Source organism: Mandrillus leucophaeus, unplaced genomic scaffold (genome assembly GCF_000951045.1).
Source record: "Mandrillus leucophaeus isolate KB7577 unplaced genomic scaffold, Mleu.le_1.0 Scaffold360, whole genome shotgun sequence".
NCBI lineage: Eukaryota > Metazoa > Chordata > Mammalia > Primates > Cercopithecidae > Mandrillus > Mandrillus leucophaeus.
Window position 1 is genome coordinate 3,257,093 of NW_012103810.1, and position 15,848 is coordinate 3,272,940.

Genomic DNA, 15,848 nt, shown 5'->3' on the forward strand with positions numbered 1-15,848 from the left:
AAAAAAAAAAAAAAAAGCAACTCTTTTCAAAAGTGCCAACAATGGTCGGGGTAAGGAAGGAGTCAGTGTTTAATGGGTATAGAGCTCCTGCGGGAATGATGAGAAGGTTCTGGGGATAGATAGTGGTGATGGCGCATGGCACTGTGATCATAATGAATGCCACTGAATTGTGTGTTTCCACATGGTTAAAATGAGAAGCATTATGTTTTGTATATTTTACCACAATGAAACTGTGTTCTTCAAAAAAACGAAAGACAACCAAGGCCCCTGGGTCGGCTCCTCTGGAGCGGGGAAGACAGGCCTGTATCCAGGCGGTGGAGACTCAGTGGCCACCAGGGGGCTGGCTTTCCTTTCTTAGGATTCGAAGTGGAAGCTGCCAATGTGTTTTCTTGGGTTTTTGATGTTGGGAGTTGTCTTTCTTTTTCCTGTCTCCCCCTTTCTCTTGTTCTCTGTCTGTCTCCCTCCTTGCCCCTGCCCCTACACACACAGGTTTCCAGCAAGATTGACAAATGGGCCTAGTAGGAGGAACCAGGGAGTGGCTCCCCTAGAGCTGGCAAGGCTGGCCTCTGACCCCACTGCCCCTCCTCCCTCCTCCCTCCTGGCCTAGGCCTATCCCTGCCCCAAACGACCTGGGCAGGCCACTCTTCCCCAGGGCTCCCCACTGCTCAGCAAAACTTCGCTTGTGCCCCTTCTATGCTGGGCTCTGTGCTGGGCACTGGGGACACAGAGGCAGAAGGCACGGAGCAGAAGGAGGGGTCAGCAAAGACAGAATGGACAGTCAGCCAGGCAGAGGTGGACAGTGGACAAGAGGGAGGCCCAGCAAGCGGGGAAGGCAGGCAAGCAGCCCACCCTGCACAACCAGGCCCAGCTCAGTTACCACTTCCCCAACCAAGGCCCTAGGCAGGGCGTGGCAGCATGAACCTTCGAGAATGGTCCTAAATGTGAGTGCTGCCTCTGCCCCCAGCTACCTACAGGATGTTGCCTGGGCCTCAGTCTTCTCCCTCTAAAATGGGAGTAACCAACATTCCTTTCCTTACAGGGCCCAGGCCTTCACCCCACCCAGCGCAGGCTCGGCTGACTATGCCTGCAGGCCTGGCGGTTGGGCCTGCTGCGTGCCTACACCAGCCCCTCGCCTCTCTGTGCCTAAAGCCCTGGCTAAGGAAACACCATGAAGAGCCTATCCAGTGCCACCCCCGCCTGGACCTCCCACCTGCCTGCTTGCTGCTGGCACCTACTTGGCATAGGCCTTCTCCACCAGGGCACACCAGAACTCATTGCGGGAGTTGGAGTGGCAGTAGATGAGCTGGTTGTTGACTGTGGGCAGCCGGTCATCGATGACCACGTCCACCCATTCCCCAAAGCGCCAGAAGTGGAAGTGGAAGATGCCCGCGTAGGCGTTGGGCTTTTCAGGGTCCCATTCCTGCTCTTTCCAGTCTGGGATGACCTGGGTGGGGGGAGTAGGGGATAGGATGGGGGGACACAGTGAGGGGATGGCTGGCTTCCTGAGGAAACGGGGGTGCGAGCTTCCCGTGAATCAGAACAGAAAGGAATACTGGGTTCAGGTTCCGACTCTGCCACAAGCCTGCGTGAGACCCAAGTGAATCCTCCCCATCTCCGGGCTCAGGTTCCCATCTCCGCGGGGCGTGGAGGCTCCCTGGGCCTCCTTCCAGCTGTGTTGTTCTCAGAGTGTGTGAGCTTCCCTTTCTCATGCCTCCCTGCAACCTTCCCCGAGACTTCTGTCTACATCTACCACCAGCTCCTGCCTAGTGACCAGCACCACCATCCACCCATCCAGCCCACCCCAATGCTGGCAGTCCCCCTTGCTGCAGCCCCACCGGCTACTTCGCTTTCCCTCCCTCCATCAAATCAGGCCAATCTGAGCACCTCCATCCTCCTGACATCCATCTCCTCCTCTCCATCCTACTGGAACACCTTGGCCCAATTCCCCATCTCCCCACCCAGGGACACTGTAACAGTGTCTGCAGTTACATCTACTCTCGCCCCACACAGACCAACCCAGTCCTGTCACTTCCCTAGAAAATAAGACCCAAACTCTCAATGCACTCCCCCAGCCTCATTTCTCTGCCTCCCCCATGGCAGCCCCCATCCCTGCTCACTGCTCCAGGTTCTTCTTCCTCCTCTTTACCCAGTAGACTTCCATTTGTCCTTTAGTGTCCATCCTCTTCCTCCAAGAAGCCCTCCCTGACTTTTGAGATTAGGCCAGGACCCCTATCTCAGTCTCATGGCCCTTGGCAGCTCTCATCTGAGATACTTACCTTTACCAAGTTGTAATTAAGTAACTGTGTGACTTTGAGCTCAGTGTCTGATGTTATCACTGGAATGTCAGTTCTCTGGGGGCAGGGCCATATAGGTCTCGGTCACTGCTATGCACCCAGCACCTAGCCCAGGGCCTGGCCCAGAGAGTATGTTTAGTAAACATGCATTGACTGAATTAATGAATTCAGAGACATTGATGGGGGACACTGAGACACTGATTTTATTACTTATGAATCATCTGGGAAATGCCTGTGACTACCACGAATTATCTCCATCTAATTATCACGATAACCTCTGAGTAGATGACTATTATCCAGTCCTACTTCACAGATGACAATACTCTGGCCCAGACAGGGCATGTAACTCGTCCAGGGTCACACAGCTAGAAAATACACACATGCTTTGGAGGCAGACCAACCTTGGTTTGAAGCCAGGATTCAAACCCAGATCTGTCTGCCTCTGAAAAATGAGCTCCTTGGCACTGTGGACCACTCTGCACCCAGCCCCAGGCTGGACACTGACAACCAGGTGAATCACACGGCCCCTCCCCTCAAGAGGCTCCTAGTCTGGTGAGAGAGGGAGGCACCCAGGCAAAGTGCTCAGGCTACACAGGGTGCAGGCGGGGCTATGTGGGAAGGGAGTGCCCCTGTCAAGTCAGGGTGCATGACCCCTGGCCCTGCTGGGCATGGGACCAAGTGGAGCTGAGCCCCATCGGGATCATAAGCAGCTCCTTCTAGAAGAAAACCACTCCAAGTATGGGGGGCACCCAGGCGGAGGAACCAGAGGTACACCAGGAGGCTGGCACTCACCTGAGTGTACAGACCTCAGCCAAAAGCTGCTCCCCACTGCACGCTCATTAAGGACACTTTTGTTTGCACATCTTTCACCATCAACAGGGATGTTGGCAAAGGGAAATGCTCCCTAATGGGACATGTGAGACCAAGAAAATGAAAATGCTAACTGCAGTGAGAGGTACTACTGCCCTAATGGAGCCCTGCTGGGTCCCAGGCACAAGGCCAGGCTGCTCACACTAGCACCCCTGAGCCTCACGACAGGCTTTTGAGGCGATACTACTGGAAGGTGCTGGCAGAAGGCTGGCCTCAGGCACGAGTGAAGGAAGCAAGGTTCAAACCTAGGACTTCCCAATCTGGCCACTGTCTGGAACCCAGCAAGGGCTCAACACTGGCTGTTCCTTTCCTCCACCTCCTCACCCTGACTTTTCTGTCAACTCTGTGCCCTTTCTAAGTGAAAACACCCTGACTCCTGGCACTCTCCCCACTTTGCTTTCTGGACAGAGAGCTGTATCAAAAATAGGTCTCATGGGAGGCCAAGGCAGGTGGATCACTTGAGGCCAGTTCAATACCAGCCTGGCCAACATGGTAAAACTCTGTCTCTACTAAAAAAGAATACAAAAATTAGCTGGGCATGGTGGTGTGTGCCTGTAATCCCAGCCACTCAGGAGGCTGAGTCATGAGAATCACTTGAACCCGGGAGGCGGAGGTTGCAGTGAGCTGGGCAACAGAGCAAGACTCTGTCTCAAAAGAAAAAGGGCGGTTCCATACAGGGTGAGGGTTACCATTCCCACCGCACAAATGGGAAGGCTGAGGTCCAGAAAGACGCAAGATCTGCCCAAGCACACAGAGTGACAGGGAGTCCTAAGCTGAGAACGTGGGCCTGGCCCTCTGCCTTCACCCCCTCCTTCTGCTCCTGCCCTGTTCTGAATGCTCTGGACTGCATGGCTGGGAGGAAGAGCAGCCCTCGCAAGCTGCTGGGACCTCGGGAGGATCATTAGTCAAACTCGAGGCTTGGCTCTGAGCCCTCTGTGGCTCAAGAAGCTGCTAATGAGGCTCCAGGGCCTGGAGATCCAGAGTCTGGGATCCCCGAGGGCCTCCATTTCCCCTCCTGCTTCACCGCCCCTGCACTTGGCACGGGATGGGCCCCAAGCCAGCCTTCTGACCCCTCAACTGCTCTGCTGTCAGCCAGGATGCTGAGCAGGAGGGAGACTGTCCAGACAGGTGTGCTCCAAACCAAAAACCAAAAACCCTCCCACACCATGCCAGAAATCAAGGAAGCCAGCACAGACTCCTGGGGCCATGTCAAAGGATTCAGGAACCATCCTGAAGAGGTTCCTGCTGGCCAAAGATGAGCTAATTTGAGCGTCAATAAGGGCAAAAACAGCAATGGATTAAAACACATCAAGTATGTTCAAATTCATGAGATCAGAATGGTACTTAAAAAAACAATTAGTCACTATCAGAGGAGGGTAGGGAATCAAGTCTTTTTTTATTGAAACTGGAAAATTACAGGAAATTTATCCTGTCTCTGTAGACAAACTGTACCACATGGTAACCAAATAGTAGATGGAGGGAAGTCTTGAACTGGAAAAGATTTCCAGCTCATAAACGAGAAAGGAATGATGATATTAGACCACCAGCATTTTACGACCACTGAAGAATGAATGAATTTAGGCGGTGGTCACTGATGGTTTCTAACATCACAAAAAAGAAAGATAACCAGCCATGATGTGCCCCCTGAATGAAGTATACAACATCTTTCATGATGCAGCTGTGACAAAAAAAGAAAAAAATTGTTCCTAGACCATATCAAGCTTCTAGAGCTAAGTCCCAGGTTACAGGAAATGCAGGGGACAGAGAACATGTTAAACACCACCATAAAGACACAGTCAACAAAACCCACACCATGGGAAACCCCACAGGACAAACGGCCCCGTTTCTTTGATAGATAAATTACTAGGAAAAAATAAAAGATGAAAGAACAATCAACCAATTGCAGTTATGGACTTCTATTTGGATCTCACTCAAACAAACTGTAAAACCTATGCATATTTATAGCACAAATTAGAAATTAGAACAATTACTGGATATTTAATGATATTAAGGGATTATTTTAAAAGTTAGTATTATGTGTTTTTTTTATTTTTATTTTTTGATTCCTTATCTTTTAGAGATGCATCCGGAAATATTTACGGATGAAATGAAATGCTGCCTGGGCAAAGTGCAGGTGTAGAGGAAATAAGTGTAGAGGAAATAAGACTAGCCATGGGCTGGCAAGTGTCAAAGTGAAGGGATGGATGCAAGGAGTCCATCAGGCTGTGCTCCCTACCCTCTCGCTGTCTACAGTAGAAATTCCCCATCACCACGGATACCAGCTACCTGGCCCAGCAGTCCCCGCTCTCACCCTCATCCCTCAAACACTCCCTCCTTCGGGTCCCATCTACCACAACCATCAAACACCCATGCCACTTCAAGCCACCTCACCCATGCACATGTGGCTCCCTCTGCCTCCTTCCCTTGTCTCTCAGGGGCTAGCTGAGAGCAGCAGCTTTGAGGGACCTCCTGCCGGCCCCCCCCCCAACAGTCGGGCAGCCCCTTCTCCTGGCACCCCAGCATGGTTCTCTCTTCCCTGCCCACTGGGAGGAGCTCCTGGGGGACAGGGGCCAAGTCTGACTCATTCTCAGATCTCCGGCACCCAGCACAGGGCCTGGCCCAGCTCCAAAGCTGGCTGGCGTCTTCCTGGGAGGAAAATCCCCCGCACTGGTCACAGTGCAGCCCTGACCGGCTGGTGACCTGTACACACGACTTAATACCACATTACTCACTGCGGTGCACGGCAGTGACTTCACTTTCAACTGGGCCACCTCTGAGTCTCAGTCTCCTCATCTATCTACACAACCTCCAGAGCTGTTATGAGAACTAAAGGAGACAGCCTTGGAGCTCTTTCATAAACTATAGAGAGCTGTGCACACATGAGGGGTCATCTGTGTTGGTATACACATGTGTGCCTTCACAGAACAGTCTGAAAACCTCAGGGCTGGGAGGGAGCTGAGATGACCTGGTCAACCTCCTTCCCAAGAGGAGAAAGGAGAAGCTCCCCACTACCTGCTGCGTGCCTATGAGGCTTTACTGACGTGGGCTGACCTGGCAGCAAGGCAAAGGACTGGTAGGATCTGCTGCCTCCCTCATAACCCCCTGGGGTGTGATCCACCAATGGCCACCCACTGCAGAATGGGCCCAGAAACCTCAGGGTCCCACCCATGGGTGCACCACAGCATCCCTGGCTCCTGGATTGTCCCTAGAGACTCCCACCTAGACCAAAGTGGCTGCTCTCAAAGCCTCCCAGGGTAGTGGCAGACAGGGCTCTGCCCAGCTGTGCGACAGACAGAAGACGGGAGTCAGGAGCCCAGGGAGGGAAGCTGCTCAGGACCTGCCTGCAAGTGTGTGCATGTGTGGAAGTGTGCATGCGTGTGTGGAGGTGTGCGCGTGTGTGTGGAGGTGTGTGCGCGTGTGTGGGGGTGTGTGCGCATGTGTGGAAGTCTCTGTGCATGTGTGTGCGTGTGTGTGGAGGTGTATGTGCGTGTGTGGTGTGCGTGCGTGTGTGTGGAGGTGTGCGCGCACATGTGGCGGCGTGTGCGCATGTGTGGAAGTCTCTGTGCGTATGTGTGCGCCCGTGTGGAGGTGTGTGGAAGTCTCTGTGCGTGTGTGCGCGCCCGTGTGGAGGTGTGTGGAAGTCTCTGTGCGTATGTGGGCGCCCGTGTGGAGGTGTGCACGCATGTGGAGGTGTGTGTGCGCGTGTCTGGTGTGTGTGCACGCATGCGGAGGTGCGTGTGTGGTGTGTGTGCACGCGTGCGGAGGTGTGTGCACGTGTGTGGTGTGTGCGTGTGTGCAGGTGTGTGGACGTGTGTGCAGGTGTGCGCACCTGTTGAAGTGGGTGCGTGTGTGCAGGTGTGTGGACGTGTGTGCAGGTGTGCGCACGTGTTGAAGTGGGTGCGTGTGTGTGGTGGGCACCCCCTGCCTTCTCGGGAGAGCAGAGCCCTGCTGCTCTCTACCAGAGACCAGGGTATCGATGCACCAGAGTGGCCACCGCGGGTCCTGTTCATGGGGCGGCTGAGACAGGGCAGGGATCCCCAGCTTTGGAGCAGCCCCCCCTCCCCTGGGCCTCCGGCTCCCCAGCAATCATGTGAAGGCTAATGGTCTCTGTTGGGCCGCTCCGAGGTGGCGAGGGTGACGGAGGGGGACACACTCCCCCACGGCCGCTCTCTCAGACCACAGAGCCGGGCCAGGTTCCTGCCCACGCCTCCGCCCCGCGCTTGCTGCCATCGGCACTGGCCTGCGATGCCTCAGGAACTCTCTTCAGCTCTCCACAGGTTCTCCTGTACCCCCACCCCCGGGATAACTGAGAGGGGAGACCCTGTGTCTATGGTGATTGGGGCAGTAACCATGGGCAAACTCAGGGAGGGAAGGTGACCGTGTGCGGGCTCCAGGAAGCTCAAGCACTTTGTGGACATTTGCCCATTTCACCCTCACAACAGCCTCAAGGGAGGTGCCATTGCTGGCCCCAACTCACAGATGAGGAACAAGCTCAGAGGTTGCCCAGGGCCATCCGGTTGGCAGGGTGGGGCGGGCTAGGTCACTCACCGCACTCGCTGCCTCTCTGGGCACAGAGCTCAGGGAAAGGCAGGTCTCTTTCCCTGTGGTTTCTCGTGGTTTCCAGGGAAAATGGGTTATTTGCCATTCCTGCACTCTGGGGATAGAGCCAGGCCTCTACTGCTGTCCTGAGGCTGGATTCCTCTGTCTCGGGCACCTCCAGGAGTGGCTGGAAGGCAAGTTTGGGGAGGGGATGTCAGGGAAGCAGAGACCCCTGAGAGATGGGCGGGGGTTTGGGTGCAGGGCTGGGGAAGGGTTCTGCGCATGCTGTGAGGGGTGTGTGAAAGGGAAACCAGGGGGCAGCAGCTACTCCGAGGTGGGCATGAAAGGGGCTATGAGACCCAGGAGAGTGGTGGGGTTGGATTTTGAAGCAGGGCTCATTCCGAAACAAAACCACCGGTGAGGCCCCCAAGGCAGGGCTTGACTTGGTCTCCAGAAAAGAAGGCAGCCCAGTCTGAGCCTGGGTTCTCAGGTGGGTGGGGCCCATCTCCCCAGTTCATCCCAGGGGCCAGTGTCATGGGGCCAAAGGTCCACAGGCCCAGAGCCTGGCCCGCCCACACCTGCTTCCAGCCCCTCCATGCCCTCTGTGACCTGGGCAGGCCTCCTCCTCTGGGCCTCAGTTGTCTCTGTCCAAAAATGAGTGAGTTTGAGAGTGGTGATGAGGGAACAGAGCTGTGAGGAAGGATCAAGTGGGGCACTAAAGTCACGTGGCCTTGGGGTTACATCTTGCCCATGTCAGTCTAGCCCGGCAGTTTGACAATTCCCGGAGGGTGGGGCTGGAAGGGTCTTCACAGAACCAAGCTGTTCACTCTGGAAGGTCTGAGGCTGGGAGGGGGTTGGGAGCTGCCTGAGAACACACAGCTCATCCGTGACAGAGGCCAGACTAAACCCAGGCATGGGCCTGACCTCACCCCACCCCTCACAACTCTGCCCTTCCGTCCACACCCTGCCCAGTGGCCCTGCAAGGCAGGGAGACTCGAGATTGCACCTGGTTTGGTGCCTTCCTACCCCAAACCCTCGGCAGTGCCCAGATGGCACCTCCCTCAGCACAGCTCTCTGCACACCCCACATGGAGGCAGCTCTGGGGCTACCAGAGAAACAGTCAGGGCTGGAGGCTCCTGGCCAGCCTCAGGAGATTCAGTGAAGCCCCTGATTATTCCAGGCCTCCTCTTTGGAAGCTGGCAGGGGCTGGGGGAGTGTGGGAAATGGCCAGGGAGCAGGTGCTCGAGGCTGTGAGGGCTTGTGAAGAGGATGGGGGCTGATGGCGAGAGAATGCACACCACCAAGGCCAGGGCACAGGCTTTATTGGGGACCTGCAGCGGGCACAGCAGAGGCACTTAGGCCCCGGGACAGATTGGCTGGGAAGATAGGCAGTCGGGACTAAGAGGGTCCCCAGAGCTGCAGGGAGAGCTCAAGCAAAGAGGCAGAAGGGCAGGGCCACTGTGCATGGACCTGGCCTCCCGGCATGCTCAGCAGGGCAGGCGACGGCCGGGACTTCTTCAAGCCTGTCCCAGAATGGGCCCCAGAGCTGAGTCAGAATGGACCAGCGCTCAGCCCACAGCCACTCTCTCACTGTCCCACCCACAGAATCTCAGCTGCAGCATGCTGCCACAGCCTGCACACCTCCAAGGTGGGGCTCACCCTCCCGGCAGCCCCAGCCTTGGGGGACGGCCCTGACTCTCTGGCCCTCAGTGCATCTGTTCTAGAGCCGCAAGTTCCTTGACAGCTCTGCTTCATGAGGGGAAATGTCTTGGATGCATCTCTGACTGGCTAAGGACAAAACACAGGACTGGCCTTAAGTCAGGGTGCTGGGGACAGTGGCTTAGCTGTACTTGGCTGATGTTAGGTGCAGGTCAGGCACTCCCCCAAAAGGGGGGCTCTTTGGGACTGTGCAATGTGAAGGGGAATGAGGCTCGGAGCCAGAACTGAATCTGATGAAAATTGTGCCTCAGTTTCCCCATCTGTTTGGTGAGTGAGTTGCACCCAATGACCTCAGAGGTTAGCATTCTGCCGTCACACCACTGCTGCCTGCAGCCCACTTGGGACCATCAGCCATCGTAACTGCCCACCACGCCTTCACCCTGCGCCCCTCAGCTGCACTGAAGAAGCCCAATAAATGCCAACAGATGCTACCTCAGGATGAAGCACTTGCCTTCCCTGACCTGCAAGCTCAAATGAGCCTGACTCCCCAGCAGGGGATACTTGAGGCCCTGGAGAATCCACTCTCTCCAGCTCCAACTTCCCCTAAGGCAAAGGGAACCCCCTTTACTAATCCACTCCCTGTTTCACTGTCTGAACTGCAGTCTCCTAGCTCAGGAAGCCCCCAGGCCAAGGTCATCAGGACCAGGCCCCCGTTAAGAGCCATCCTTGAACCAGCAGCAATGACAAACAGATAATCTAAAATTGCACTTGTTCCTAGGGCAAGAATAGACCTCTAGAATACATCCATATGAATATAGCACGTTCTCTCTCATGGATATGTGTATGTAGAGACAGATCTCTGTGTAACCTCCCCCTTCACTTCTCCACCCTGAAGTCAGGTCCAGAAGAGCCACAGCTGGGCCTCCACAGCCTCCAGGGCGCCAGCCACTCTCCACTGCCCAAATCCGCCCCTGCAGCAACCCTGCCCCACATCCTGAGGGCTGCCAAGGTGTTGTGGGACCAGCAGCCCAGACACAGACTCCGGCAAAGGGCACCGAGGCCAGGGAACAGTGAGTGCCGGCTTGCTGGACTCCCCGTGGAGACTGCCCCATCACCTCCATCTCCCTGACTCTGGAGGAAGTGGATGCTGGGTTTTTCAATCTTCGTCTGTGTCTCTCTTGGTCTTTCTCAGTCTCTCTCTCCCACAATGAAGCAGAGAGAAGGCAGATGGCCCCGGCCTCCCTGTCCATGTACACTGGCCCCGAGTAGGCCTCTATTGTCTAGAGCAATGCGGCGGCCAGTCCAGCTTGTAGGCTATGGAGCCTTGGAATCTTCCTCCTGTGAGCCGGAGTGCTGGCACCAGGGAGAAGCAGAGGAGGAAGGGCGTGGGACTCAGGGGGCTTCTGGGCAAGCCCAAGACAGGCTGAACAGTGAGAAGAATGGCCCCAAAAGTATAGGGGGGAAGATGGCAGGGGCAGGGGAGAGCACAGGTGGGCGAGAGGAGGGCAGCAGGCACAGATGCCATCAGAGCTGGTTAAAAACCACGGAGGCCTTGAGGTTAGTGGGTTCCACACCCTCGCCAAAGGTGATGAGGAAGTACATAACCTTGCGGATCTTGGCCAGGTCCGACAGGCGCTCCCCAAACTCCAGGGCGTCGGCCTCGTTCCAATCCATGGCATCCGAGTCCTCCTTGCGCCAGAAGATGGCAGTGGGGTCCAGTAGCTGGCGCGTCATGAGGTTGGTGAGGTCAGGCGTCCAGTTCTGCGAGGTGCCTGTGATGGTGACCTTGCCTGGCTTGTCCAGCACGACATGCCAGCGCTCGAACTGTAGCCGCTGCTGCTGGGTGAAGTCGAGGCGGTACATGGACTCCACTGGCCGCAGCAGCTTCTCCCCATCCTGGCGCTTCTCCCCGCGCTGCTTCAGGCTCTCCACGCGTAGCCGCATCTGCCTGGTCAGGTCATGGTCCAGGACCAGTGGCATGTTCAGTTCTGGCTGCTGTGGCCTGTCCTCCGCCATGGCCCAAGTGCTGCGGCCACCAATACCAAGGACTCAAGTGGGCTGGAGCCTGGAGCCGTGGAGAGAAGAGGCCACCAAAGGGGTGCCCCGCCTACCTTCTGCCCTTCCCTCTTCCCCTCCCTTTGTCACTGGCCCTTCCCAGCCCCACCCAGTTCTCAAAATGGGGTGTGTGTGAGGGGTGGGAGTCCCCATCTGCCTCCACTCCAGTCCCCACAGAAGCGATAATGCAGGCCCTGCAGGCAGGCAGAAGGTGGCAGGCTCCTTGGGGACCAGGTCGCTGATGTCAATTGCTGTGGCAACAGCCCTGACTACTAGGGCCGGACTGGGCGCTGGCTTGTTTGTGAAGATGCGAGCACTTCGTAAGTCAGTGATGGGGAGGGCAGTGGGGAGCAATCCTCACTGGAGGTACACAGGAGAGGATGAAAGACCCGCAGGACCAGGTGGAGAGGCCAGGACCAGAGAGGGCTCACTGATTGGAGATCTGTAGTCACCTAAGCCAAACCTTGGAGTCACCCCTGACACCTGCCTCCCCCTCACTCCTCTACACCCAATCACCAAAGTCTGTCGATTCTGCTTCCCAAACACCCTGGGACCCTTCCCCTCCAGTCCCACTGCCAGGATCTCAGCCCAGCTACCACATCTCACCCAGACCCGTAGTTCTCGAGACTTGAGTGAGCATCAGACTCACCCTCAGGACTTAACACACAGATTGCTGGACCCCCTCCCAGAACTCCTGGTTTATCAGGGCTCTGTGGGCCTGAGAATCTGCATTCCTAACCACCTCCCAGGCGACATGCTGCTGGGCCAGGGACTGCGCCTTGAGCATTACTGACCCGGGTGACACTGGCGGCTGGCTGTGCCACAGCCCTGCACCATGGCGACCACAGGACCAGGCTTCACTTCTACCCAAATCCCACCACTTACTCCACCTGAATTAATCCTCAGTTTCCCGCAGGAGACTTTCGGCAGAGGAAGAATCTGGCAAATGTTTATATCCCCAGGGCCCAGGGCAGAACCAGGAGCTCAGCCTTTATACTGGGGAAAAGAAAGAACTGGAATGTGTGAGTGGAGCTGCAGTTGCGGAGAGGGTGGGGATGGAAGTTGGAGAGTGGCCGTCGCCACAACATGCCACACACAGAAAAGAGGACAGAGTCAAGGCCAAGGTGTAACAACGGAAAACAATCCGAAGGGTCTAGACCACAAGCACGCTCAATTGTGAGACGGTGGCTAATCAATCAGTGGGATCCTGGGCTACCTGAACAGCAGAGGGGCACCAAGGCAGACAGAACACCTGGTCCTGTTAAAACCACACTGCAAGCCCTGGGTCAGCTCTGCAGGTCATTGGCAGCAATTCCCCCAAGGGTATTTGAGAGAACCATACAGCTAGAAGTCCAACTGCCTGATCCTCACAGAACCTTTTGCTTTGTAGCTGGAGGGGCAGGGGAGAGGGGAACAACTTGGCTAAGGAACTACCATGGGAGGCGTGCCTTTCCTCCATATGGGGGAGCTGTTTCTATCCTTTCCAGCACCACATTCTGCTTTTTATTTGTTGAATTGCTCAGTTTTTGCCTGTGACACACCTGTCCCGAGAGGGTAGGAAGTGTGTCTTGTCATCACTCTAGGCCAGCACCCAGAACAGGGCCTGCCACACAGAAGGCCTCAGAAATGCTTCTTGAACGAACGGATGAACGAACAAATGAATGAATGAATGAACGAAAGAACGAATGAATGAATGGATAAACAAAAGAACGAATGAATGAATGAATGGATGAATGAATGAAAGAACGAATGAATGAACAGATGAACGGATGGATGAATGAATGAACGGATGAATGAACGAATGAATGAATGAATGGATGAATGACTACATGAATGATGAATGAATGAATGAATGAATGGATTAACGGATGAATGAACAGATGAATGAACGAATGAATGAACACATGAATGAACGCATGAATGAATGAATGAACAGATGAACAAAATGAATGAATGAACGGATGAATGGATGACACTGACAAGGGACAGGTGATGTGATGGACCATGGGGCCCAAGCCCAAGGCCAAGAGGAAGGTGGACAGGTGGGGAGACAGTACACAGTTACTGGCCAGGGCCAAAATGAAGAGTAGCGGCAGGTAAGTGTCAGGGTTGGAAGTGAGCAAGATGGCTGGAAGGTGAGGTCAGAGAGACTGGGCCTTTGGCTGAAGACCTCCAGGGAGAGCAGTCCTGGGCCCAGGCTGTGGCATGGCAGCAAGTGACCGAGGTGGCTGAAGGTGAAGGCTGATGGAGAGGAGATGAAGAACTAAGACAAGGGTAAAAGGGCAAGGCGAGAGGGCGGACACAGTAAAGCCTGGGACACAACAGTTCTCGGGGTAGAATGGGCTGGGAAATGGGAGGAGCCAAGCCCTTTGTGCCCAGGTGACTGGCCACGGCAGCTGGCTGATGGGGACAGCAACACAGTGGGCTGAGGTTGGGAGCCCAGTGAAAAAGCCAAGTGCTTGTATGGAGACGCCATGGTCCGGAAGCAGCACTGGGGAAGGAGGATCCCCTATTTCTGGATCCTGAGGGATGGGGTAAGGGGGGTGTGATCAGCTTGTACTGATGAGGATTTAGGGGCACAAGACCCCTGGGGAGGGCCTGAGTAGAGTGGCACCGAGCTTCAGGAGGCTGAAGGTGGAGGAAGGTTGTGACGGGAGCTTGAGTCTTACAGATTGGGCAGGAGGGAGGAGCGGTGGGAGTCAAGGGAAGGCCTGGGGAGAAAGGGATGGAAAAGGGAGGGGAGCAGGCAGATGGGGTGGACTGAGGCTTGTGGGCAAAGGAGCAGGCAGGATGCAGGAGGCTGCGTCTGGGGGCTGGGGCCACTGATGTCCACAGACCTCTGGGCAGCCATCAGACACCTTGGGAGGACCCACCCAAGGCCGGATGTAGCAATGAATACAGAGGAGAAAAGCAAGCTCTAAACTTGCAGATGTAATTGCAAAAATGCATACGAGAAAACAAAACAAGGCTGGGCACAGTAGCTCACACCTATAATCCTAGCACTTTGGGAGGCCGAGGCGGGTGGATCACCTGAGGTCAAGAGTTTGAGACCAGCCTGGCAAACATGGTGAAACCCCATCCCTACTAAAAATATAAAAATTAGCCGGGTATGGTGGTGGGCACCTGTAATCCCAGCTACTCGGGAGGCTGAGGCAGGAGAATTGCTTGAACCAGGGAGGCGGAGGTCGCGGTGAGCCGTGATTGCACCACTGCACTCCAGCCTGGGCGACAAGAGCGAAACTCCAACTCAAAAAAAACCAAAACAAGCAAAATCCTCTTTAACACCAGGTGGAAAAAACACTAGAAGGAAACACAGAAAACCCTTAACACTGATTGTGTCTGACAAATTAAAACCTTAAGTGACTTTGTACATCCTTGTACTTTTTCAAGCCTTCCGTCCCCAGGACCTACTATGGTTCTCAGGGCACAGCTGGTGCTCCATCCATGTGTGCTAAGGGAACTGCTTGGTAACTAAAGAGCAGGAACTGCTAATATAACCGGGTCAGGGACAGAGTGGGAGGCATTTTTAAATGCTCTCACTGGCCTCTCCCAGGCCCCACCCAGGGTTGCTCACCCCAGCACTCTCTCCTAGAGACAATCAGGCATTCGACTGGGACTCTGGTCACTTCCGTGCTTTTTTTTTTTTTTTGGCCAGGAGCTGCCTGACTCCCCCTGGGCCCAGGCCTGGCCCTGTGGCTCAGAGCAGGCATCAGGTCTGCCCCTGTGCCCGGGGCCGCCCCAGGCTCCCGAGAGGTGAGCTCACAGCTGACCTTGGCTTAGGCCAGGCCAGGACCAATGGCAAATGTTCAACCAAACTGTTGCATCCTGATTTCAAGTTCCTAAAACCTGGTCACCTGAAGTCCACTGCCCTGCCCTCAGGGAATGTACCATCAAGTCGGGGAAGCTAAAATGCCCCCATCAGGGACCCCGTAGGATCAGGGCACGAGGCTAAGAGATGTCTGGCAGAACAGAGAAGCAGGTGGGGCATCTGGAAGGGGGCAGGGGAGGGAATTTAACAAGTGCAGAGAGTGTGAAAGGCAAGGGTTTGCCTTCCTCTGGCCCCTTTAATCCTCCACAACCCTGGGCGCTGGAAAGGTCAATTTACACTGAGGACAAAAACAGCTAGCAGCGGACCCAGCCGGCATCAGATCCAGGTCAGGCTGGCTTCCAGTCCTGTGAGGGGTAAGGGTGGCTTCCTGTGTGGGGGTGTGTTGGGGGCATATGTGTCGAGGGTGTGATGCTCAGTGTGTCTGAGGCTCAGAATCCCCAAGTGTGAGGTGGGGAGGGCAGGGGTGCAGCTCAGGCTGGACAGCACCCCCACTGCCCTTCCATGGAGAAAACAAGGAGGCCCTGCAGGGCAACAGGCCCAGAAAGTGAGGGGTGACAACAAACAGAGCCCAGTCAGCAGGGACGAGGGAGGGAAGGTACAGT

The 15,848-nt window shown here is 55.4% G+C and overlaps 2 protein-coding genes across 2 annotated transcripts in view; both read right to left on the reverse strand.

The window, feature by feature from the left end:
* CAPN5 (calpain 5) overlaps positions 1-15,848 on the reverse strand; it is a 64,583-nt gene that overhangs the window by 19,658 nt on the left and 29,077 nt on the right. The window contains exons 5-6 of the mRNA XM_011989744.1: positions 1,236-1,444; positions 878-896 (exon numbers count right to left, since the gene is read on the reverse strand). Of these exons, the coding sequence (XP_011845134.1) occupies positions 878-896; positions 1,236-1,444 (228 nt within the window). The remainder of the gene's footprint in view (positions 1-877; positions 897-1,235; positions 1,445-15,848) is intronic.
* Positions 10,879-11,378, reverse strand: OMP (olfactory marker protein). Its single transcript, XM_011989741.1, has one exon. It carries the CDS (start codon positions 11,376-11,378, stop codon positions 10,887-10,889), a length of 492 nt encoding a protein of 163 aa, XP_011845131.1. The 3' UTR covers positions 10,879-10,886.